The sequence below is a fragment of the Aegilops tauschii genome, chromosome 3, assembly GCF_002575655.3.
Source record: "Aegilops tauschii subsp. strangulata cultivar AL8/78 chromosome 3, Aet v6.0, whole genome shotgun sequence".
Lineage (NCBI taxonomy): Eukaryota > Viridiplantae > Streptophyta > Magnoliopsida > Poales > Poaceae > Aegilops > Aegilops tauschii.
Window position 1 is genome coordinate 125,336,299 of NC_053037.3, and position 27,303 is coordinate 125,363,601.

General features: G+C 45.9%; 1 protein-coding gene across 1 annotated transcript; it reads left to right on the forward strand.

The window, feature by feature from the left end:
* The first annotated feature begins 770 nt into the window (after nucleotides 1–770).
* On the forward strand, nucleotides 771–10,801 carry LOC141042765 (uncharacterized). Its single transcript, XM_073511653.1, has 3 exons — nucleotides 771–1,354; nucleotides 1,436–1,652; nucleotides 10,669–10,801. Exons 1-3 carry the CDS (start codon nucleotides 1,090–1,092, stop codon nucleotides 10,799–10,801), a joined length of 615 nt encoding a protein of 204 aa, XP_073367754.1. The 5' UTR covers nucleotides 771–1,089.
* The last annotated feature ends 16,502 nt before the right edge of the window (nucleotides 10,802–27,303 follow it).

Here is a 27,303-nt window from a genome sequence, read left to right on the forward strand (position 1 = left end):
TTGTCATACCCATACTAAACAAAGGTTAGGTTCAGAGATCGTGCTGCATTGTTGAGTTTTACTCCTTTTGATGTAGTAAATTTATTGACTGGTGTTTATCTTACCCTGTTCCATTGAGTAGTAAATCATTATTGGCTTGTATAGATGTCAGCATGCTCCCTTTCTACTCATTTTGGAGAACCTGTAGATGCCAACTCTTGATATGCATGCATGCATTCTTTGCTTGTTTATATTCATTCTTGTAAACTGAACATGCTCATCTATCTATATATGCATTGTATTTTTTTCCTTTGGAAAGTAAAGTTTATTTCCTGGCTGGCTGGCATGATGGCTCATGGATACCTCAGTGGCAGCTACAGCTGGAGCTCAATGGATGCAACCTTTGTATGTTCCTGTAGTATGGAGTATTAAATTGCCCCCTAGGGTATAAGGTTTCATTTGGATGTTCTCCCAGAACAAAATCATGACTTGTGACAATCTAAGGAAAAGGGGGATGGCAAAACCCTTAGAGTGTGTTCATTCCAAAGAGATACAAACTGTATATCATTTATTTTTTGAATGTATTGTAGCTAGTAAAATCTGTGAAGATGTTGAAATGCTTTTCTAGGTGCCAATAGTTAACTTTGAATCTATTGCTAAGTTGTGGCTTTGCAATAAAAGATACATTCACTTGAATGCAGTGTGCTTTTTTCTTTTCCAAAGGAAAAGAAAATGTGGTGTATAACAAATGTATTATTTGGTGGAAATTGAGATATCATATTAATCATTGACAAATTGGCTTTAAACAAATAATCTTAAATCCATGCATACCTACACAATTCATCTATTTGCAATGTGATGTTGTAAGGGTACTAATTGGTCTCTTCTGCTGCTTATCAGAGATGGGGGAAGCAGCCACCGCCGCTCTGCCTCACCGGAGTACGAGTTGGATGCTTTCGAGTTCTTCAGTGTCATACTTGGGACTTCAGTATCAGCCACGAGGCAGGTATATAAAACGAGAGATCTCCCCTTCACCCATCTCATTATGATAACTCTGTTGTTTGCTACATCACTCCTTGTCCCAAATTGCAGAGGCTGCCTGACACTTTTATGAACATGTTGGGTGAAGATCCGCCACATAATGTGAAGCTCCGACAGGCCGGCGGCGGGGTTCGCAGGCTGTGGGACGTGGAGTTGGTGATCGAGGAGGGCCACATGTACCTGTGCCATGGCTGGGACAAGTTCTACAGTGCCTACGACCTGCGGACAGGGTACTTTCTTCTCTTCAGGTACGACGATGACGCCACAATGCTCATCGTGAAGGTTTTCAACACGACTATGTGTCGCATGCGCTACGCTGACGACGAAGATGCCAGTGCGTTCTGCCTCTTCTTATTCCTCTACATTTGGCTTTGTCTCACATCGATTGTTAACGGCCATTGTTGCATTTGGACAGGCAATGGGAGCAGCAGCAGCGACACTGGCTACAGCCAAAGCAGCAGCGATTCTGGCTTTAGCGAAAGCAGCAGCGATTCTGGCAGCAGCAAAGACAGCAAGAAGGATGATCCGGACTGGAGTGGGGGAGAAGAGGAGCAGAGTGGGGATGAGGAGCTGCAGGATGACGATGGGCATCAGGCTGCGGATGACCTAGCGCTGGTGGTGGCTGACCAAGGGCAAGAGATGGTGGTGGCTGACCATGGGCAAGAGATGGTGGTGGCTGACCATGGGCAAGAGATGGTGGTGGCTGAGGATGACCTAGCGATGGTCGTGCCCGTCCTGCCTGAAGGTGGCCTCGCGATGGTGGTGGTGCCTGACAATGACCACGCACCGGTGGTGGCGCCGGCGATCCCACAGCTGGGCGACATGACCACGCCAATTGTGGTAGAAGACTACATCCCACAGCTGCCTCCACCGCCTCGCCGCTCTTGGCGCATCAGGCTGAGGAAGGAGAAGGAGAAGAACAATGAGAACTGAACTATGTGAAACTTTTGTAAGATGGTGTTGGATGGATAACGGTGTTGGATGAACAATGTGAAACTTTTGTAATATGTAACGATGGAACTATGTGTTGGCTATGTATGTATATATGATGAAACTTGTGTGTTGGATATGATTTTTATATGGATGCTTGTTGTATATATATGTGTTGGATATCTCATATGTGAAATAGTGACCTGAGATTAAGAAAAAATGATTTTTTTTAAATGTTACTAATGGCGCACTTCCATCTGGTGCGCCATTAGTATACCACTTACTAATGGCGCACCTTTGGGATACTAATGGTGCACCCGTGGTGCGCCATTAGTATACCAGATACTAATGGCGCACCTGTGGTGCGCCATTACTAAAATATTCTAGTGGCGTGGTGCTAGTGGCGCACCAGTAGTGCGCCATTAGTAGGCAAAACTGGTGCGCCACTAGTAAGCCTTTTTCTAGTAGTGAGGGGGAGTATAAACTTTACCATTTTGTTTGGGAACCGCCTATAATGTGTGTAGCATGGAAGATATCGCCATCTCTTGGTTGTTATGTTGACAATGAAAGTATGCCGCTCAAAATATTATTTATCTCTGCTTTAAAACCGAGCTCTGGCACCTCTACAAATCCTTGCTTCCCTCTGCGAAGGGCCTATCTATTTACTTTTATGTTGAGTCATCACCCTCTTATTAAAGAGAACTAGCTAGAGAGCGCAGCTATCATTTGCATCCATTACTATTAATTTATATTGGGTATGACTATGACTGGATCTCTTTTACCATGAGTTACAATGTCTAGTCAGTCCTTGATCTTTAAAGGTGCTCTGCATTTATGTTTTGCGGTCTCAGAAAGGGCTAGCGAGATACCATCTTATTATATTATATTATGATTGTTTTGAGAAAGTGTTGTCATCTGAGATTTATTATTATCGCTCGCTAGTTGATTATGCCATTGACATGAGTAAACATGAGACCTAAGAGTTATTGTGAATGTGGTTAGTCATAATCTTTGTTGAAAACTTGAATGCTGGCTTTACATATTTACAACAACAAGAGCAAACAGAGTTTGTAAAAGTTTTTCTTTATCACTTTCAGTTTATCAACTGAATTGCTTGAGGACAAGCAAAGGTTTAAGCTTGGGGGAGTTATACGTCTCCGTCGTATCTACTTTTCCAAACACTTTTTCCCTTGTTTTGGACTCTAACTTGCATGATTTGAATGGAACTAACCCGGACTGACGCTGTTTTCAGCAGACTTTCCATGGTGTTGTTTATGTGCAGAAACAAAAGTTCTCAGAATGACCTGAAACTCCACGGAACATCAATTTGGAAAGTAAGAAAAATACTGGAAGAAAAATCCACGTCAGGGGGCCCACACCCTGTCCACGAGGGTGGAGGTCGCGCCCCCTGCCTCGTGGGCCCCTTGACGCTCCACCGACCTCAACTCCAACTCCATATATTCACTTTCGGGGAGAAAAAAATTCAGAGAGAAGGATTCATCGCGTTTTACGATACGGAGCAGCCGCCAAGCCCTAAAACCTCTCGGGAGGGCTGATCTCGAGTCCGTTCGGGGCTCCGGAGAGGGGGATTCGTCGCCATCGTCATCATCAACCATCCTCCATCACCAATTTCATGATGCTCACCGCCGTGGGTGAGTAATTCCATCGTAGGCTTGCTGGACGGTGATGGGTTGGATGAGATCTATCATGTAATTGAGTTAGTTTTGTTAGGGTTTGATCCCTAGTATCCACTACGTTCTGAGATTGATGTTGCTATGACTTTGCTATGCTTAATGCTTGTCACTAGGGCCCGAGTGCCATGATTTCAGATCTGAACCTATTATGTTTTCATGAATATATGTGAGTTCTTGATCCTATCTTGCAAGCCTATAGTCACCTACTATGTGTTATGATCCGGCAACCCTGAAGTGACAATAATCGGGACCACTCTCGGTGATGACCATAGTTTGAGGAGTTCATGTATTCACTATGTGCTAATGCTTTGTTCCGGTAATCTATTAAAAGGAGGCCTTAATATCCCTTAGTTTCCATTAGGACCCCGCTGCCATGGGAGGGTAGGACAAAAGATGTCATGCAAGTTCTTTTCCATAAGCACGTATGACTATATTCGGAATACATGACTACATTACATTGATGAATTGGAGCTAGTTCTGTGTCACCCTATATTATGATTGTTACATGATGAACCGCATCCGGCATAATTCTCCATCACCAATCCAATGCCTATGAGCTTTTCACATATTGTTCTTCGCTTATTTACTTTTCCGTTGTTACTGTTACAATCACTACAAAACCCAAAAATATTACTTTTGCTACCGTTACCGTTACTTCCATATTACTTTGCTACTAAATACTTTGCTGCAGATATTAAGTTATCCAGGTGTGGCTGAATTGACAACTCAGTTGCTAATACTTGAGAATATTCTTTGGCTCCCCTTGTGTCGAATCAATAAATTTGGGTTGAATACTCTACCCTCCAAAACTGTTGCGATCCCCTATACTTGTGGGTTATCACACACACATGAATATTGGCCCATTGTCAACCCACCAATCGGTGGACTAACAAACTGAAAGTATGGTAAACAAATTACCATACCCAGATGCCCCATCATTGTTGCTTAGAGTGACATTGACAGACTTGGAGTCCTGTCCTGGCTTCTTGGTACTTGTTTGGGAACTTGTTTGCCCAGTGTTCCTCCAAACCACAAGTAAAGCAGCCATCTCTCTTTTTGTCTTTCTTCTTACCCTTCTTAATGGCCGACGCTGGCAGCACCATTCAAACATATAGTCCGGTGGCTCAAGGTGACGACGAATGATTAGAGAACCATTTGATGTATTGTGCATGATGAAGTATTGTGGAGCACACAAGCCATCTGGACATTTTGTGCAGTTCCACTAAAATCAAGTTGAGCATCCCTGTGGATATCGTATTTATATGCTGCAAGAAAACAAAGACACAGCAACACACACATGAATATTGGCCCCAGCGTCAACCCACCAATCGGTGGACTAACAAACTGAAAGTACGGTAAACAGATTACCATACCCAGATGCCCCATCATTGTTGCTTAGAATGACATTGACAGATTTGGAGTCCTGTCCTGGCTTCCTCTACTTGTTTGGGCACTTTTTGCCCAGTGCACTCCACGTGTTGTAGAGTTTCCTATGTGCTCTCTGCAGACTATCATGTCACCAGCGTCTACTAATACTCTGTAAAGCTTCTCGATCATTCCTTGTGTAATGTAGCGCAAACAGTGACTGCTTCTTTCTGCAAAGTGCTAAGACCAACTGGACCCACTAATGCAGCAGTTTGCCTTGGACACATTGGCTCCCTTTGTGCAGTTCAACTAAAATCAAAGTCGGAATAAAACCGAGCTTTAATTTTGATATCCCTGTAAGCAACAAAAGGTATAAGGGAAACAATTACTGAGAAATAACGGTTGATGACTTGTACTCCCAGAAGAAAAACATCTACTGATCTACCTTATCTTAATGGGAAACAAAGCAGGAGAGTAGCAATTCTCAATCAGTGTGATTCATTCATATTAACTGAGACATTATCTTAACAATGCCTTGTTTCAACATGTATAAAGAACGACAAAGCAGAAAAGTATCATTCCTAAAACAATGCGACTGATTCATTTTAACAGAGACATTATCTTAACAATACCTTGGTTAAACATGTAGAAAGAACTACAAAGCAGGAAAGTACCATTTGTAAAACACTGTAACTGATATATAATAACAGAGACATTATCTGAACAATACATTTCTTAAACATGTACTCCGGCGGATCCCTAACAGAAATGGTACTCCCGTCGATCCCTAACAAGTGTTGCAGTTTTGAACTAAGATTCAGTAGTTAATTCTGAGGAAAGTCGGTACTGACCTTTCAAGACCAAGATTTGAAACAACGCCTGAGGAAGATCTAAAAGAGATCTCAACACATATATGGAAGTCCGGTCACATTTTGTGCAGTTCCACCAAAATTAAGCGAAGCAAAATGTCGCAATAGAAACAAGTTGAATAGATATCCCTATTTTAACAGAGGCAAAAAAGGAATCAATTACTGGCAAATAAAGGAGGATGAAACATGCGGCCACAAAAATGGTAGTCCCGCCAATCCCTAACAAGTGTTGCAGTTTTGAAATAAGATTCAGTAGTTAATTCTGAGAGTGGCATTGCTTAATTTTACCAGCGGCATTAGATGAACAAAAAGCATAAACAGTTCCAGGGGAGAGTGGGCGCAACAACAACATGTGCTTCCATCTACTCATAAAGGGGGTGATGCAGAGTTTGTTGTAACAAAGCAACAAGCATAATGTATGGGTTGGTCCCATTTTTGTTCACTACTTAATGGGAAAAGACAGCAATACAATAGCTTCAATTCAACATTTATTTAAAACAGTACCAATACAAGTAGCACAACATCTCAAAACACACTGCACGATCATGTGGATGGGACATGGGACATGCCAGCACCATGTGCGTCCACACGTATAAATGGGTGATGCAGAGTATGTAGCCAAGCAGCATATCTGCGTTGGTCCCATATTTGTTCTCTTTGAAACTTTTTCCGATGTGAGGGCAGCAAATCTAGTCCTGCACAAACTACCCGACCCCCCCAGTTTCTTTCCCTTTTCAACAAAGAGTTCGATTCCTTACAGATGTCTGTACTGGGTTACCCCCTTTTCCCTTTTCGACCAACAAAGCGGCTGGATAGCTAGTCTATACTACTTTCCCTCCCTCCTTTCCTCATTGAACCACGTCCTAGATTCATGCTCCACCCCACCGCACCCTTCTTTCCTCTTTGAAGCAAGACCTAGATTCGACTACAGAATCGAAAAGATCAGCATGCAGCTAGACCAATGACGGTTTCAAAGAAACGTATACCTTAGGGTTGTCGGGATGTGGCAAGGCGTGCGGCGGGAGGTCGGATCTGCCCACATTACGTACGACAGCGAGGAAGAAGGGGTCGGTGGCCCTCCGGCGCAGGCGCTGGGTGAAAGAGAAAAGCGCAGCTGGCAGTGGACTGACTTCCTCGCCGAAGGCGATAGAGTGAACGCTGCACCTCCTCCCCTTCCCGGTGCGACGGGATCCGGACGCCTCCTTCGCCAGCTGTCTGTGAGGGGGGTGAGAGGGACAGAGGCCACAACGCAGTCTTGTTTAGATCTGGTGAAGAGGGTGAGAGACTGTGAATATAGCAAACCCTAGCAAAGGAACGCTGAGCCTCCAGCGTGTATATATATGTAGTGCGGCAAGAGTGTGGAGAGTGCAATCCCTAGTGAACAAGAACTGAGGCTCCAGCTTATATATATATATATATATTCTAGTACTGACTGAGCTCCGGTGCCTTAACTGCACCTGCTTTTGGCTGTATGACAGGTGGGCCAGCCACATTTTGGGCCCACCTATCATAAACCCAAAGGCAGGTGCACTAAAGTCAATGAAGCTGTGTCCATATAGTACTCATGTATACGACTAATATATAGTGGAGTGGTTTTCTTATTCTCTCCATAACAATCATTTTAAATTATGTAAGTACGAAACGAAACTCTTTATTTAACGTACCAGTGAAGAAAACTACTTGTCAGGGATATACCCCGCGGCGTAAACCGGCCGGAAGTATAACCCGGCCGGACTTGGCGGTTTATTTGAAGACCCCGCTGACACTTGGCGATTTACTGGCTACCTGCCCTGACCTGGCGGTTTACAAGCAACCTGCTTAAACATTATGACACACTGGTAACCCGGCGGGCGGCGGACGGATGACAAGGCTCAAGGCCCAGAAGGCCGGTTGATGTTAATGGTGGGCCGGTTTAAGAGTAAAGGCATGAGGAATATTTACCTTACAAGGAGTTAAGACCTAGACTTGTATCCGGTTTGTATTAGAGATAGACTAGTCCTAATCCTAATAGGACTCCACATGTAACCCGCCCCTTCAACATATATAAGGAGGGGCAGGGCTCCCCAAAGAGGGACAAGAGACAAGCAAGAAGAAACAATCTCTAGGGCTAGACACAAAGAGCCGGTTTACGGCGTCTCCCTCATGATGATAATGAGACCTAGCCACAAACAGCATGTAGGGTTATTACCGGATGATGTTTCCCGGGGCCCGAAGCTGTCTAAATCTTTGTCTTGTGTTGCGTCTCTCGATTCCGCTCAACCCCTCTCAAGCTACTACATAGATGCGCTGGCCTCAACACTAAGTCCTTTTACTAGGACATCTGACGTGACAAATTCACGACAGTTGGCGCCCACCGTGGGGCCTGCGCACGGTGGTGTTGAGTTCTTGGAGGGATTCTTCATGGATCGAGAAGCTTGCAACTGTCCGGTTCAAGAAGAGTCGACACGATAAAGCCAGATGAAGGAGTGCTGGCACATAGTATATGAGATTGAAAAAAAGGGTTAAATTATTAGGGTTTTGGCGTTCTGTTCGCCGCCAACGCAGGGCGATCTATTGTTGTCGGATCCGCCTCGCTGTCTGATCCACCGGGTCCCTCAAATCGCTACTATGGGGTGACAAGCTCAGGTCCTGAAGCGTTTTAGTTCTGCTAAACCGGCAGGAATACAAGACAAAAGCAAGCTTAGCCTGTCGTTGCGGTTTTTTATGCTGCTCCTCTCGACACAGTACAAGTCCCGAAGGGACTAAAACTGTTGTTGCCTTCTGAGAAGAAATAAAAGGCAAGCGCCGATAGCGACCGCGGATCGAGTCCGTGTACTGAAGGAATCTGCTAGCAGCAATTGGAAAGAATTAGAAAGACAAGAAACTAAAAAGACTATCCGATTGACAGTAGTACTACTACTTGATGGTCACGAAGATGAAGACTGCATTAATTAATACTAGCACTTTGGTGTTCAACTAGGATTGCTACTTCCCACGTGAAGCACTTTACATCAAATGGAACTGATCAGCGGCTGCTGGTTAGACCAGTCAATCATTATTCAAAGCAAAAAGTAAAGAGCAGGAAAACTAGCGCTCTAGTACTATAGAGAAGAAAAAAAAGCAACCACGACCCGGATCGGATGGGGTCGTGGGCATGGAGTCGTTCCACTGCCGCTGCAGGTACCGTCGCACCAGAGGCTGCCACCTCCGCTGTCGAAGCCCGATGTCGTGGTCTCATCTTGCTGGGTTTAAGTCGCCGGCGCTGATCATCCTTCACTGATGTCCTCCGCCGGGTTGAACCGGTTCTGCTGCCACAAGTTGCCGCCACCAAGTTACCTCGCCGGCGCGTCGAGCCACCCCGGCCACGCCGCCTCGCCTTGTTTCCAAATTGCTCTGCAGATGTCTACAGATGTAATCAGGTGCACTCGTCTCCGTTAAATTACTCTGCGTATTAAGTGCGTGTTATACAAAACATATGTTGTCTGCTCGTGCTATTTTATGCTCGCAGATCTATTCAGCTCAAGAGTTTTTTGCTGGCATTTTTTATTGCGTCACTTCCAACAATCTTTTGAGTCGTCATGACGCGCGATTCCGACAGCAGACGCGTGATTCAAAAACCCGGGTGTTTCGGAAAAAAGGGAGGGGGGGTTCAACATGCACGAGCGACCCACCTCCGGATCAGTCTTCGTGATTGACTCGCCCGTCCGCACCGGCTTATAGCGCCGCGGTTATCCGGACGAGTCAGGTGATATCCATCTAAATTTATCTTATTAAACACTTATTGTTTTTTGAAGAACAATTACTTTGCCTTGTAATATTTTTACACAGGATAAATTTTTTATGCCATTATATCGCGGATACGGAGTGCATGCATTAGGATTCGTCCATGCCACGCTGCTCGACAGGCATGCGTGCAAGCCGCCGTTCCCGCGGTCCGATCTGCATCAATTCGTCAGGACCGCGCGAATTACCAAATAAGCACGCACAGGCCGCCGTCCCCTGCAGTCCGGTTTACATCAATTAGCCGGGACTGTGCCCGTGATTGACTTGTCGTCCGCACGGCTTACCGTCCTTGTGATTGATTCTTCCGTCTGCACCGTTTGCAATGCCGCGGCTGACTGTACCTACCGGCTGATTTTCATGGTCGCTTTGTTATCACAACTGGATCGAGCTCCGACAAATACCAGGTGTTATTTACCTTGTTTTTCAAGCACATATTAATTCGTCCGAGCAAAAACTACTTTCCCTTGCTGTGTTTTATATGCAGGAGAATTATTAATTACAAAGTGGCATTATACCGCGGAGATGGAGGGGTGCCAACATTATTTGGCACAGGTGGTCATCCTTATTCAACGGACCCCTGCGCCGGCTTACAATGCCTTGGCCAACTCGCCCGTCCACGCCGCCTTACAACACCACGGACAACTCGCTCATCTGCCCTCGTGGCGGTTCACGCATCCGCACCGGTTTATAACGCGGAGGACAACTTGCCCATCTGCGCCGCCATACAATGCCACGGACAACTTACCCGTCCGCCCCCGCGGCCGACTCGGCGTCCGCATGGCTTACCGCTCCTGCGATTGACTCGCCCGACCGCACCGGCTTACAACGCCGCGGCCGACTCATCTGTAAGCTCCCGTGGCCGACTCGGCCGTGATTGGTTTCAGCTTTACCGTGATGATCATCAACTCCGCGGTGGATAATTTCTAGCGTGACATATCAGGTGAAATCAATCCAGTAAATTTTTATATATTATATATTGTTTTATTTAAAAAGAGCAATTGCTCTGGCTTGCGATGTTTCTGATACAGGACAATTGTTCACTACATCAACACGACGTGGTTGACTCGCCAATCCGCGCGGTTTACCGCGCCTGCGATTGACTCGCCCGTCCACACCGGTTTACAACGTCGTGACCAACTCATCTGTATGTACCGCGTCTGATGCTGAGGTCGTATTTTCCCTCCATCTCTCGCGGCCTGGTCTACTTCAACACGCCAGGCCGCACCTGTCTGCATGAGCTGTTTATTGGGTATGAGCAAGTCACAGCTTGGGTAGCCCGGTTTTCTTTCAACAAAATGGAGGTAAATTATCATATACTATCAACCGCCGTCTGCACTGGGTGGCTCAATGGGCAGGCGCACAAGTCGCCGCCACTACAATTTGGTTAACTTCCACTCGCCAGTTGGAAGGAACCATTGGCTGAGTTGCTGACACGGCTCATACGGGATCATTTATAACCTGCCGCAGTCACCTCAACCTTCTGTGGATTCACATCGTGCTATCAACACCAATGATATACAAGTTATGCCGGTTTACATCACGGTCAAATATGGAGAGTTTCAAGCCAACTCCTCGAGTCACCTTTGAGACTCGGGGGCTATGATGACATGACTCAGCAAATCTTGCCAGTTTCAGCAAATTTAAGAACCCCAGGACGATGGAGGGAAAGGTAACCCGGTCCCGGAGGCTACTGTTATATTGATGAAAATTTAAAGGCCGTCAGAAAATTTCCGGTTTAGAAAGTATATGACAGTTACAAAATCCCGGCTCAATGAAGAAGTTCCGGGTCATCAGAAAGGACTCCGTTTTAAAATCCGGCTCAAGGGAAGTCGGTCTCACTGAAGCTCTCAAATATCCGGTTTACAATCCGGTTCAAGGGAAATCTGTTCTCCCACAAAGCTCTGAAGCGCTCAAATCCGGTTTAAAAATGTCCGGTTCAAAAAGGAATTAACTTCTCGCAAGTTCGAGTTGAAAGGCCGTCAGAAAATTTCTGGCTGAAAATGAAGGTTCCAGTTTAAAACCCGGTTCAAGGGAAAGATGTCTCCCACAAAGCTTTCAAGCTCTCAATATCCGGGTCAAAATCCCGGCTCAAGAAGAATTTATCTCTTGCAAAAACTAAAGGGACCAAAGAAAGTCTGTTTCAAAGCACAACTCAAACATAGGTACCCTGCTTCAATGGTCATTTGGGGGCTTGGTCGTATCCGAACCATAGCTACACCTCTTGATCGGCGCAATGCCAAAACTTATTGTCACTTGGGGGCTTGGTCGTACCCGAACCATAGCTACACCTCTTGATCGGCGCAATGCCACAGCATCACTTGGGGGCTTGGTCATGTTTGAACCATAGCTACACCTCTTGGCTGGCTGAAGGCCACGAAAGAAAGTCACTTGGGGGCTTGGTCATGTTTGAACCATAGCTACACCTCTTGGCTGGCTCAGGGCCACGAAAGAAAGTCACTTGGGGGCTTGGTCATGTTTGAACCATCGCTACACCTCTTGGCTGGCTCAAGGCCACGAAAGAAAAGTCACTTGGGGGCTTGGTTGTATTCAAACCATAGCTACACCACTTGGCTGGCTCAAAAGCCACGACAGTAAGTCACTGGGGGGCTTGGTTGTGTACAAACCATAGCTACACCTTTTGGCTGGCGCAATGCCATTACATGGGGGCCAAAGAGTGTTGTCAAGAACAACTCAAACATAGGCACCCCGGGTTAACCTGCCTTCATTAAGTAAGTCACTCTGCCCAGGTAAGCCTGGTATGACCCGCCAACTTGACAAGTCAATCGCATATGACCCTGAACTTGTCAATGATAGACCGACGATTGGTTAAAGACGGAGGACCATCTTAAAAGGCTTTTTAAAACGGTTTAACTCAGCAGCCTGGCAGCCCATGAAAAGCCTCGCATTTGGGGCATGGCAGCCCGTGAAAAGCCTCGACTACAAGTTTTCATCTGCTTTTATTTGCTAAGTTTTTCTCCTTTGATGAGATTTATAATTTTTTTGATAAACCGGCGTTCATTAACCCGGCTTGACTTTCAACTACAAGTTGTCAGTATATGATCAGTCATAATCCAGAGATTATCAACCCGGTCTGGTTTTGACTACAAGTCGCCAGTATTATATATGGTTAATCCGGTGTTTATCACAACCCAGCACGGTTTTATCATAAACCGGCACAATATGGAAGGAGTTATCAGTACTCAAGATTGGGGTTATCACCCTTACTACAAAAAGTTGGTAAACCAACGATGTGATTCAATGTCACAGGTATGATATATTTCATATTTGATTATTCTTAATTGCAGCCTTGGTTATAAACCCGGGTTATATGTTGGGCATTATGATCCGTCCGGCGGTAAACCGCCAGGACACTTTAAACTTGTTGTATGCAGAAACAGGTTGAATAAAGCATGATTATAAATCACCGGCATTTATTAACCCGGCTTGGCTTTCGACTATATGTCGCCAGTATGATGAGAAATTATCCGGTGTTTATTAACCCGGCCTGGCTTTCGACTATAAGTCGCCAGTATATATTTGGATTGCGCCATTCGAATCATGCGCTTATAAATCATTGGATTACATTATTCAAATCTTTAATAGCCAACATGGCTGGATTTTTATTATGGTTATCAATAGCCAATATTATGATGGAGGTCTTCAAAGTCTCTTCAGCGCAATGGTTATTATTTTATTAATGGACATGATTTATTTCTACAATGGAGGGAATAGTCCCGAGTCGCTGCAGGCTCACGACCCGGCGCTTGGGGGCTACTTTATTCAAATTGAGATTACATCAAATATGCAAGGCCCATGTCACTGCCAGCATGCACCATGGCACTTGGGGGCTAATGCAAAGTCATTTTTTTGCTCACTTTATGGAAGACCTGACTCATCACATTGTAATGAGCCGGCCCTTGGGGGCTACCAATTGCTCCTGTCAAACATTCAAGGTATACAAGCCTTAATCCATTATATTAAAGGGTTCGTTGCTCAGTTGGTAAAGCACAAAGCTCTTAACCTTGTGGACGTGAGTTCAAGCCTTACGATGGAAGCTACATTATAAGATGTTATTTTCATTGAAGTATATATCAAGTCCCGGTTCAGTATTATCTTACTAAGCCGGCCCTTGCGGGCTACACATCACTGCTAAAATCTACATGACTATATTTACAAAGTCCCCGCTCATTATTGCATAATGACCCGGCCCTTGGGGGCTACACTGATTAAAGTTTTTATAAGCAATTACAAGTCCCAGGTTGCTACAAGCATGACAACCCGACACTTGGGGGCTACATATATGGAGTATTCAGTTTATATGATTGAGATGAACAAACCGGATTTCTTCAAGGTTGAAAACACTTATTGGAGCAAGTCTTAAGTTATCACTATGTTCTCCTCTTAAGACTTGGGGGCTACAGGTATCATGGATATAAAGGAGGAACATTTTCAGTTTATCAGTTTTGAGAAAATCAGGAAGATCAATTATATGACCAGGTGCCATCAATATTTATAAACCGGCAATTTTGACAATGATAAACCGGCAAGTTCTACATTGTCAAACCGGTGGATATCAGTTGAATATTTGAAGACCAATATTTTTGTCAAATCAGAGCATTGAAGGCCGATCAAATGGATTCTTTATGTACGAAATATCTTCTACAAACAAATTGATTATGAAGCTGGTCTATTGACTCGGATTTTTCAAAAGGAGGAAATGACAAGGACTTAAGGATGATCAGATGCCGGTTTACCAGAATTCTTAACCCGGAGCATAATCTGTCAAATTTGTTCTTGTATTTATTTTACAGGATCAGTTTAACATGGATAAATCCAAATTAAACTGGGGGCTAATGTCGGGGATATACCCCGCGGCGTAAACCGGCCGGAAGTATAACCCGGCCGGACTTGGCGGTTTATTTGAAGACCCCGCTGACACTTGGTGATTTACTGCCGACCCGCCCTGACCTGGCGGTTTACAAGAAACCTGCTTAAACATTATGACACACTGGTAACCCGGCGGGCGGCGGACGGATGACAATGTCCAAGGCCCAGAAGGCCGGTTTAGGTTAATGGTGGGCCGTTTTAAGAGGAAAGGCATGAGGAATATTTACCTTACAAGGAGTTAAGACCTGGACTTGTATCCGGTTTGTATTAGAGATAGACTAGTCCTAATCCTAATAGGACTCCACATGTAACCCGCCCCTTCAACATATATAAAGAGGGGCAGGGCTCCCCAAAGAGGGACAAGAGACAAGCAAGAAGAAACAATCTCTAGGGCTAGACACAAAGAGCCGGTTTACGACGTCTCCCTCATGATGATAATGAGACCTAGCCACAAACAGCATGTAGGGTTATTACCGGATGATGTTTCCCGGGACCCGAAGCTGTCTAAATCTTTGTCTTGTGTTGCGTCTCTTGATTCCGCTCAACCCCTCTCAAGCTACTAAATAGATGCGCTGGCCTCATGACTAAGTCCTTTTACTAGGACATCTGACGTGACAAATCCACGACACTACTACTCCCTCTGTTCCTAAATATTTGTCTTTCTAGAAATTTCAACAAATGACTACATATGGAGCAAAATGAGTGAATCTACACTGTAAAAAATGTCTATATACATCCGTATGTGGTAGTCCATTGCAAACCACTTGAAAGACAAATATTTAGGAACGGAGGGAGTACTTCCGATGCACTAACGATCCACGCGTCCTGGTCGCACTTCCTATCCTTCACGTGCGGTACACTACCCTCCCTTAAGTGAACAACCACACATGCGCCAAATTATCAGAAACGTGTGAGAGTGTGTACAAATAAAGAATTTTAATTTCAATTATCGGAAAGGTTTGAGAGTATGTACAGTTTTCCCTCTCTAATAATTATGGTTTGTTGTGTTCGGCCTAAACTTGGTCAAACTTTACAAAGTTTGACTTCAGTCAAATCTAATATGCGGAGTAAATAAAAATGGAGGGCTACTACGTCCATCCGGGTTTTTAGTCCACACCATTTTTTAATCAAAGTTAATAGCTGGACAAATAAAATTACAGGGGAGCTAGAGACAAAGTTGTGAGAAGGCTTAGAAATCAATACAAAACTTATGCTCTTAGTACCAACGTCGATCCTTCATCGAGGAAACATTTGGTTCATAGCCAATTGTGTGATAAAATTGCACCAACGTGAAAGACGATTGCGTCTCCAACGCAACCAAGGTGAACTGACGAAGGATATCATCTTTGTGGGTAACAAGCAAAGAGCACTAATGGAAGACAGCTTGTTTTTCATTGAAAATCGATCAGCTTCACCAGCCGACGCAACCATGAGGCGCAACCATGAGCATCGATAGGTCATCGTGGTGATGCATCATCCATTTGGCATCAAGTTTGGGTGAGGCACCTATGAAGTTCGACAAATCCTCACTGTGGTCTGTTTCTTCTCAGTAGTCAAGCTCGAGGAAGGAAGAACCACGTGGCAGAGGACAGTGAGGCGGAACAACAATGGCCATCCAATTTTGTGCAGTTCCACTAAATTGAGGAAGACATGCCCGGGTATGGAGATACGCATCGCTGTTTCCAAAAATATAAAAAAGGGATATAGTGTTGTTACTTTATTTTACAATATTAACAACGGCATCTCAATTGTCAATAAGAATTATGAAAAGGACACCAACAAACCGAAGCAACATGATTATCTTGATGGGCACTAAACCAGGATACCCGAGAAAAAAAGCATTTCTTCATTTAACCAGTGATAGTATTAGATTAGCAGCAGCAATAGGAGCATATGGACAATGACCGCACAACCACCATGTACTTTTTGTCGAAACAACATGTATACCTCCACCGAGGCATAAATCAGGACAAGTTTTCGAGTGGCATTTCCTCTATAATAGTAGGTGATGTTGGACCAGCCGACGAACCTAGCTACTATACATGGGGAGCTGGGGAGTAGTTGCATAGAAGAAAACCCGCATGCAGCAACCTGGGGAGCTGGACCAGTACAAGAAGTTATACCTCAGGTGGGCGAGATGTCGCTTAGGCGGGCGGGCGGGATCTGCCCACATGACGGCAGCGAACAAGGGCGCGGAGGATCTTCGTCCGCGCCAGCGCCGGCTCCGAGAGGACGGTGTGCATCGGCTTCCTCCATCGCCGACGGCGACAACGTCAACGCTGCACCACCTCACCTCCCGCAGCGGACGGGATTCGGCCGGATCTGTGATCACCGGTGAGGAGAGAGATAGTGTGGACACTGTCATCTTGTTTTGACATGGAGAGGGTGAGAGAGCGAGACGCGAGAAACTCTATCAAACAAGAGTCTATAATGGAGTAAAACAATCTCTCCATAGCAGTGGTTTTAAATAGAATACGCGCGTTCCCGGAAAAAAGAAACGAAAACTGGCGGATAAGTTTTTAATGTACCAAGAAAGAAAACTCGATCAAAAACACGCCCCCGCTTCCAGGTCGCGAGAGTCGTCGCGCACACACACATAGACATAGACATGCATATCCGTGTTTACGTAAAATTCCAATTCCATCTCCATCTCCAATCATATTTGTCCAACTGGCACATTATTTACGTTGTTAATTATATACGCGGCAATATTAACGTACAACATCTCTTGTTTGCGGGCGTCCGACCGCTACCACGGCCGCTCCTGACCAACCCGAACCCTCTTCATCACCCGCGCGTGCTTCCCGCCCGAAGTGGTCAGTGCCGCATTCATGCCCGACCAGAGCGGACGCGACCTCTCACTGGCGCCGGCATTGAAGCGGTGCGCCGGCCGAGAGAGCGTCCCCCGCGCCGCTTCCTGGTGCACGCGACTGCTCCGCATTCAAAGTTCGCAATAGCCGGCCACAACATGCATGTAAAAAGTTCTTTGGAGTCCGTGCTATAGCTAGCTGTCCTCCCCCAACTCGTCAATCTCTTCCAGTAGTACTAGTACTCCATGGCGCGATCCATCGACAAGCAGGCGGGAAAGTTATCGTATACTCGGTTTGCGGTGAGTGGCATGCAAAGCAACCGTGTGGGGTCGAGCCGTGGAGGAGGGTGAGACACGAACGCGACAGACGTGATTTAAACGTTGGTTTTGCTCGATGGCGCGATCCAACGAAACGAAACGTTGGTTTCTCTCCGTTTCCATTTTTTCTCCGGAAAAACGGAAACTTTCCACTCTATTTTCATTCCTACTCCAAGGTTGCCCCGTAACAACATTCCATCAAATACAAAGGAAAACTAACACGCATCCTGATGCATCTCAATGATTCACAGATTATAGCCAATATTTACTTCACAATTAAAGACAAAAGTTGTGAGAGCGTGTACAAAAGAAAAACTACTGATGGGGTCACTATAACTTAAACCCTAAACCCTAAACAGGATTTAATTTCCTGGCCAGGTAGAACCTGTCGAAGGAAAGACGGCTGGCACCCTCGGATCATATGATGCTTTTGTGCAGTTCCACTAAAATCAAGCTGAGCATCCCTGATGGCAAAGATATTGAAGAAGTGTGATTAGAATAATAGTACTGGCACTAGTTCATGAGACATAAACTCATCGCAAGTAGAAGCCGGTAGAAGTAGAGAAATATCGACATGGAGACAGAGCTACGTGGGGAGCTGCAGTAGTGGAGCAAGCCGGCTCCAAAAGAAAGATGGACTACCTTGGACGTCGGGCTGTAGCTAGAAGGGCAGTTGGGACGTGGCATCGGCCCATACCGTGGTGACCCCCGATTGGGACGCACCGACTGTGCATTTTCTCCCTCACTGATGTCGACCGCGTCTACGCAGAACATTGTTCCCTTCCCCCAGCTGCGGGATCAGGCCGGATATGTGACCAGCGGTGTGGCCACCATCGTTCTATGCTTGTGAAGAGAGCAACCCAAGCAAGCAGGCTTGTAGCTTAGGCTCCTACTAGTGTAATATATAGTGGTTTTCTTTTTCTCTCCATATCAACCATTTTATATTGCTTACGTGTCATTGAAGAATGAAATGATGGTTGCTTCTTCCGACTAACTTACTGTGTGATTTGACTGCTCCTTTAGTGGCCCCTACACGTACCCCCTACGTGTATGCAACAGTCACACGTACACATGGACGCAAAAACGCACGCGACGCCCTAATGCATGCATGTCCGAGCACCCGACGGAACACACACGGTCACGCTCAAGTGCTCAACCTACATGTGCATGCACACACATACTCAGCCAGGGTGAGCTAGTGACCGTATAAACACCGGAAAATGTATATATTGAGCGCAATGAGCGTATTATGAAGTCCATTGACCATATTTTTACAAATATACAGTGACAGATAGTGTATTTATCTCGTTTTAAATTAAGCCATATTAACCGGAGAGGAGGCAGTATGGACTAGCATTACTTTGCTGTGTCCCGTCAACTTGCCGAACGAGGAGAAGCTTGCAGGACGGGAGAAGCTTGCGCGCGGTGGCTCGCAGGACAAGGAGAAACTTTTGACTAATGCAAGCTGTCCTTCGCTCAGGCGGTGGACGTGCAACAGTTAATTCGGTGTCAGATTGCCAGAAGCATACACTATACTAGTAGTACTATTATTGTTGCACTTCCCGAAGAGGCGAACAGCCAAGCGCAAAGTTTACTAGTACTAGTACTACTACTATAGTCTATAGAGGTATGTACTTCTATACTAGTACTAGGAACCGGATGGAGGAGCGTCTGCACTCTTATTATATTTTTAAAATGTGATAAAGCAATCTTCAACACATTTGGTTCTCTTCGAGGGTTCTTGCATGTGATAATGGAAGTTGATTGCATGGAACACTCGCCACAATTCTCGCTTAATTCTGGCTCATATCTTGTTACAAATAGGAGCGCTCGGTAATATTTCCTTTTTTTGGTATTCAGCATGTAAACAGGTCAGGAAACCTTGCGGCGCATCTTTGTGCGAACCGTGCTTGCTGCACTTTGAATGTGTCCAAGAGCTGGCTTGATGAAACACCTCGCTTCCTACTTCTTTTTTTGCGGGGTACCTCGCTTCCTAGTGAACAGTGTCTTGGCTGATCGTCCTAAGAATGCTTATATATGAATAAAGCTCTCTCATTTACCCGCAAAAAAGATTAAGCCATATTAACCGGAAAGGAGGGAGTATGGACTAGCACTACTTGTTGGTGTGTCCCGTCAAGTCGTAGAACGAGGAGAAGCTTGCAGGACAAGGTGAAGCTCGCTTACGCCTTTTGACTAATGCAACGTACCCTCGCCCAGACGATGGACATGCATCAGTTCATTCGGTGTCAGATTGCCAGAGGCATACACTTTAGTACCGAACATGTGGAGTACCATCATTGTTCGACTTCACGAAGAGGCGAAGAGCCAAGCGCAAGGTTTAGTAGTACGAGTAGTACTACTACTAGAACCGCATGGTGGAGCCTCTGTACTCTTATTTTTCTTAATCTTTGATGAAGTACACATTTATTCCGGAGAAGGGCGGAAAACGGCAGCCCAACATGTAATGATGATATCGATCAACCATGCTCGAATATATCTTGGCCTCCGTGCGAGCCCGTCTGTGTGTTCTCGCTCCTCGTCTCTCTCAAGGAACGGTGGGTTGGCCATTTTGCCGTCAATTGAGATCGGTTTGCTCACACTCCGGTCCCACATGTCAGTGATATGCCAAGAGGAGGTGAGTTGACCGACTGGCCATACGCGTACTTGGTTTTACACCTTCATACTACTCCTCCCTCCGTCACAGTTTACAGGGCGCGCTTCATTATGATGCATTTCTCTCAATGCATTTCCACCACCAGAGGGACTTTAGACGCGTTTGGTTTAATGCTCAATTAATTAGGGCGTGGTAACCGCAATTTTCTCTCGATGTAGTACTATGGAGTGGAGTAAGTGCATGCATGTGTGTACCCGGGGTGGAAGCACTTCATGCATGTGTGTACGCATTATTTCCTCTAGTAATAGATGCCGTGCTATAACTACCAATGCTATTTTTCAGGCCGATCGCTAGTCGCCTTGGTCCTAGAGATTTTTTTTCTCTTTTTCTGAAGCGCGCTCTATAAACAGTGATAGATGGAGTAGTATGAGCGGATTCAAAGAAGAGCGTACTGATGGTTGCTTCTTCCGAGCAACTTACAGTGGGAAACGAGGGCCTTATGATTTGACTGCTCATTACTCATTATTAATGCGGCGCAACGACCGGTCTGAGTCTCCCATGCGGCTGTGCACTACCCTCTCGGTTCTTAAATATACTCCGAAGTATTTGTCTTTCTAGAGATTTCAACGAGTGACTACTCAAATATTTGTCTTTTTAGAGATTCAAATGGACTACTACATACAGATGTATATAGACATATTTTAGAGTGTAGATTCACTCATTTTGCTCCGTACGTAGTCACTTGTTGAAATCTCTAGAAAGACAAATATTTAGGAACGGAGGGAGTACACATACGAAGCAAAATGAGTGAATCTACACTCTAAAATATGCCCATTTGAAATTTGTAAAAAGACAAATATTTAGGAATGAAGGAGTATAATTTTGTGCATGGCACATGGACCCAGATGCCGAAGAGGCTTCTGGCAATGCTATCAAGCTTCCAACATTTGTTTACATAATTGACGTACTACACAAATAATTTTCCAGTGACATGAAATTGTACAACGGTGTGAGCTTTCAGCTTTTGTTTCGTGTGTCGGAAACAATAAAAAACTAACTTCCTTGCTAATCAGAGCGAATATTTACATCACAACTGAAGACAAAGTTGTGAGAAGGTGTTAAATTAAAATTGATCCATGCTTTCATTGGCAGCAACGTCCCCCCAGCTCTGTCTAAATCAACAAGGCATGTTGGGAAAAAAAAGTAGTTGTCTGGAGCATGCAACATTCCGATCATTTTGTGCAGTTCCACTAAAATAGAGCTGAGCGTCCCTATTCCAAAGATATTAAGTGTGATTACGATAATAGAGGACTGCTGATGAAACAATAAACACACAAATAGAAGCCGGTCACCTTTGCAGTCTCTCTTAAGACTAACTAGTTGGAGAAGATTAGGCTCGGAGTTGGATGAGGAGGATAGAACAAAACCAATCTCCATTTGTGCAGTCGCACTGAAATGTAGAGACGTTGCCCTGTGACATTTTGGTAGAACTGCACAAAACACTCTTAAGAAAAAAGTGATTTGTGCAGTTCACCAAAAGGTCGCAATAGCAACGAGGTGAAATGGATAGCCCTGTTTGCAAAAAAGAGGTAGAAAGGAAACAATTACTGGCCAATAACAGTTGATGACACATGCGACGACGAAAAAGAAGCATATTCCTTGTCCTAAGGGAAGATAACAACACGGTTGTGTTTGTCTAAAACGGTGTGAGGACAAGATTGCAATATGGAAAGTACGCCGGCCAAGCTACGTTTTGGGAAAAGAACTATGGAAGATCCACATGTAGCGACGTGGGAAGACGGGCAGTGGAGCAAGGCCGGAGGGGATACCTGCAGGTCATCGGGATGTAACTAGGTGAGAGGCGGCGGGCGGAATCTGCCCATACTGCGGTAGTGAGTAGGTGGCGTAGGCCCTACCACACCGGAGCTTGGTCAGAGAGAACGGCGTGTACCGCAGATCGGGACGTGCTGCCTCGGCGCCGTCGAACGGAGAAACGATGCACGTCCTCCCTTTCCGCCGGTGGACGGGATGCGGCTGGATCAGTGACCAACGGTGAGAGAGAGAGAGAGGCCACCGCAGCCTTGTGTGAGATACTCTGAAGAGAGACAAACCAGGCAGGCAGGCTCCATTGTATATAGTGGAGCGGACTACCTTTTTCTTCATAAAAATTGTTTTATATTCTGTGTACGTGACATTGAGCGATATAAGTTTATTTAAAAATAACGCGCCAATGCATCAAGTCGAACTTTGTTTCGTGCACCCGTGGTACATGACCTCCGTAGGTAAACAACCGCTACACGCGTTCAAATTAGCACGTGGGCTGCCATTTCGTACAGAAATGAGCTCCACCGTGTACCCGCGCGGGTGTGGCTGGGCACGAAGCATGAGTACGTGCACGGTGCACCTATTCTCTTCTTGTATACGTACACCACCTACGTGGGGTTGTGTGAGAGAGATACAAACGTAGAGGATATAGTGTGTGGGTTCGTGAGAGTTTTTTTGGGGGGGTCAATAAAAAAATGTAACATATGCAATGTGTGTGAAATAGAGTCCTGGATATATCATATATATAGAGGGGGCGATCCACGAGAAGAGAGTGGAGGTATCATCGGCTTGAGGTGTCCATAGAATCGAAGAGAGGGATGATGTGTGTGTGTGCGCGCGCGCGATCGATAAAGAGTGCCATCGAATTTGTGTGTGCCCACGTAAAAGATATAGAGTGGCTGGCCTACTAGAACGTGAGAGAGGACATGTGCAGTTTGTCTTTGTGGCATGGATACGTACCTACAGCGCTCGACTATTGGTGTCTGGTGGGGGGAGGCCTAATTAACTATAGAGGTACAATGGCTGGTATATGTGTGGAGAGGAGAGAGGCCTACCTCATGTATTAAGGGAGATTGATCTACGTCATGTATTAAGGGAGATCGATCAGCATCCATGCATATGTGTAGGAGAGGAATAAGGTTGGGAGAGAGACAGAGCTAGAGTGTTGGAGGGGGTGGTAGTGGAGTTGCTTCTAAGAAATGGTGGGATAGGCTTGCTAGACTACCGGAGGGCACGCCTGCAATATCAATAAGAGATGGGATGGCTGCCTGTCTGTGCACGTGCGTGTGAGAGACGGGTCAGGAGGCATGCACGAATGATGAGGGGGCGATATGGCTGTGGTAAGCAGACATAACTACATAGGAAGATAAATCGTCCTTTGTCAGAGAAAGGAGAGACATAACTTGTGAGGTACGTCGATCGATGGGGGGGGATAGTTAAAGTCGACCTAGGTATATGTTGGGAGATCGATCGGTATACATGCATGTGTGTGTTAGAAGCAAATGAGGCATGGGGAGAAGGATAGAGAGAGAGGGATGCATCTAGGAGGTGGTGCGAGAGTCATACTATATCGAGGGGGGAGGAGTGTGCGAGTACGAGATCGATGAAAAGAATGGTGGGAGTGAGGCATGGACGGTGATAAGAGAAGAGTGGAAGCTTGTGTTTTGTGTTAGGCACACCTGGCTAGAGAGGCATATCGATCGATGTGTGCCGTAAAGAAGGAGATGGGGGGCCTACACACACCGTGGGTGAACGACCTAAAGTGAAAAGACGAATTTGCGCGATGGAGCTAGAGAATGCTGAGGGAGGGTGAGAGGGATGCGGGCGTCTGCATGCACGAGAGAAAGTTAGCGCTAGCTAGCTACAAAGATAAGAGGATTGTGTGGGTGTAAAAGACGAATAGAGATCATACTTCATTATAAAAAGCGAATTCGGATATTTGAAGAATTTTAGTGTTTTAAACCGACGCATGTGTGAATATATATAACGGTGATACACATGGTGTGGTTATGAACATGTTATACTACATATAATATATTTTATCTCTACTCTTATAAAAAAGGAGTTGTTGATGATGGTGCCATCCTGCAATATAGGCCGTCCGATTTATATCTGACGAAGGAAACTATGGCAATTTTGAAAAACAATACCCACACCCCTCTCCATATTTGCAAATTAGGCCTCCCCTTGATCATGTTGATGTTCTGTGGAACGCATGGGCATCTTGCTAGTACTACGTATAACATATAGAACATTGATCATAATTTGGGCTAATGTGTGGCTTTTGCAGCTCAGTTCTAATTACTTGTCATAATGTAGGGGGCGGAGCACTATACTATGTGTGATAAACACGGTGTACACGTATGGAACATGGTTTAGATTATGAATATATAGTTAGTACATCAAATGTACTATTATTTGGAATCAACATCAAGTGTATTCAAAAAATAGAATTCGAGTTCATGTAGTACACATAGTTCATATCTATCTCTATAGTAATCATGTGATGTGTTATTAAGGTAATACATGAATGATGGCTGAAGTTGGCAACAATCATGATTGCAGATTGTTATTGAAATAGAGAAACGAATTCAAATTCAGTTCGAATTGCAACGGTAGTATAGACATTTGGAATGCACTAAAATGTTGGTATGAGTAGGTTACATGCATTATACAGCAAGCGAACAAATTTAATTGGACATAACATGGATTCATACTACCGAATAGCATTTAATTGCACTAAATTGTTGGTATGAGTAGCTTTAAATAGCATTTTTATAGTAAAATGGGGCAAGACTCTCTCTTTGTGTGGTGTGAATAGTGTTATTTTTTTCGTCTTATTTTTGGTTGAGGGAAGTGCGAATTGATTTGGTACGTACAAGTACAATATTACATGTTAGGCTTGTCCCTAAAATTCAACCTGCGCCCTGTTATGTTCCAAAAATTCAGATATCGTGCTCCCAAAACTGGCGCCTTCACAACCCACGCTTTGCTATCCCGAAATTACAGCGCGCGCGAAAACTCCCTGCAACGGCCAAATCCCAACACACGAAATCCCCCTTCTAACCCTGAGCCGAAAGGGCCGCTAGTTCAAATCGGTGGGGGTACTTTTGTAACACACCCTACATTTTGGACAAGCGCGTCCCTAAGTCATGGTTCACCCCCTCCCATCGCCTCATTTGTGCCATTCGAAATCCCAGGCCGCCATAAACTCTCCGCTCCAGCCGCGAAACCCCACCCTCCTCCGTCCGCCACCTCACCACTGCCCAGCCGGAGCCTCTTCCCTGACGACGTCGTCCACCGCAACAGCTCGACGTCCCTCGTCCACCTCCCCGGATGAGGATCTGTCGTCCCGCCGGTTCAGCCGCCCCGTCCTCCACCTCCAAGGAGCTGCTCCGACGATCGCCTCGTCTATCGCGGCTGCTCCATCTCCACATCGCCGCCTTAACCTGCTCCACCGGAACCGCAACATCCTCACCGACTCCTTAGATGAAGCCGAGGCCCACTCGGCACCACAAAAGAGGTTGTACACTCATTGCATCACACCTTCTCCTTAGCTCGACCTCCCGGCACCGACGGTGCTCCATCCCACACCCCCATGGAGTGGATACCTTGAAGCCGGCGCCGCGGGCGACATCTCCACGGCGGCTCTCCCCCAGTGCGAGGCCCCTTCGGCGGCGGCGGCCATACCAGCCGGATCTGCTGCTGCTGCTCCGGCTCTCGCTCGCTCGCTCGCGCTACTGTGGCTGCTCCGGCTCTCGCTCGATCGCCCAGCTGCTGCTGCTCGGGCTCTCGCGTGCTCGCTCACGCAGCTGCTGCTGCTCCGGCTCTCGCTAGATCACTCGCTCGCGCAGCTGCTGCTGCTCCGGCTCTCGCTCGCTCGCTCGCGCTGCTGCTGCTGCTGCTCTCCCACTCGCTCGTGCTGCTGCTCTGCTCCGATTTAGCTACACTTCAGTCGACTGAATCGACTTTTGGGTCAGTCGATTTTCAGGGGGTGGGGGGGGGGCTCGCCGGAGTTAAGGAAGAACCACCCGCAGCGGGGACGGGGGCTCGCCGGAGAGGTACCCCACTGTCTATCTTAGGGTTCAGGGTGGGGGCGGGGGGATATAGGGTTGGCCGAGGCGGCGGCGGACCGGCGGTGGGGAGTTGTTTCGGGGCGGCGAGGCAGCGCTGGGGCTGGCGGTTCGGCCGGTGGTGGCTGGCGGCTCAGGGGGGGCAGGTTGAAGATGAACTGCAGGCCCTCCCTAAACTACATGTCAAGTGCCTCTCTGCTACCATTGCGTTCAGTTTTAACAGTAACATTAAGATTCCACAGTAAATTTCAGTTTTGACAGTTAAGTTTAGAGTCAACAGTTTTTACCTCATCTGTTGTAGTCAGGTGGTTTTTGGTGATGTAAATTTTACATCTATTTTACATCATCTATTGGAGATGCTATTAGAATCCCACTTGAGATTGACGATGTCTGTCTTGTGCTGCTTCAGCCCTGACGTCTTACGGCTCACCGGGGCTGCTCCAACGACAGAACGACCATCACAACAGAGTAGTGCCCTGGACGCCGTCTACAGATTCCTCAGATCTTCCTCCACACCTCCGACAGCCACCTCTGCCTCAACTGCTTCAGCGACCAACCCAATGATGCTGAGCTCGACAAGGCCACGGAAAAGAGGTTGTACACTTGTTGCATCACTTATTACTATACATTCATGTCGATCCATTAGGGCTATTTTGGTTCGACGGAAAAACATAGCAATAGGGAATTTTCCAATGGCACTCTACTATTCAATTATTCATGCATTTTGTTGAAAGGAATGATGCAAAACATCCACCTGGACCTACTTTTCAAAATCCTATGCATGAAAACAAGACCAAGTGCATTAGTGGCAGAATAACATTCTAACTGTACACGCTTTCATATGGTTTCACTTTATTTTGGCCATGTTTCTTTGCATTCCTCTGCTCTTCCAATTCCTGTAAACCATACACCCAAGTTGACAGAAATCCTGTGTTTACAAATGCTCTGTTTACCATGTGCATTCCTATCCTATTCCGGTGTTTTTCCTATCCCTGCGTTTTTAGAATCATGCAAGCCAAATGAGCCCTTACAGAATTACTTCAGTTACAGGTAGGTGTCGAAGGGAACTTTGTGTGGTTTGTCCTGCTCCTGCCGCAACGTCGTCCACCTCACCTGAGGTGCTCCATCGACAGAAACA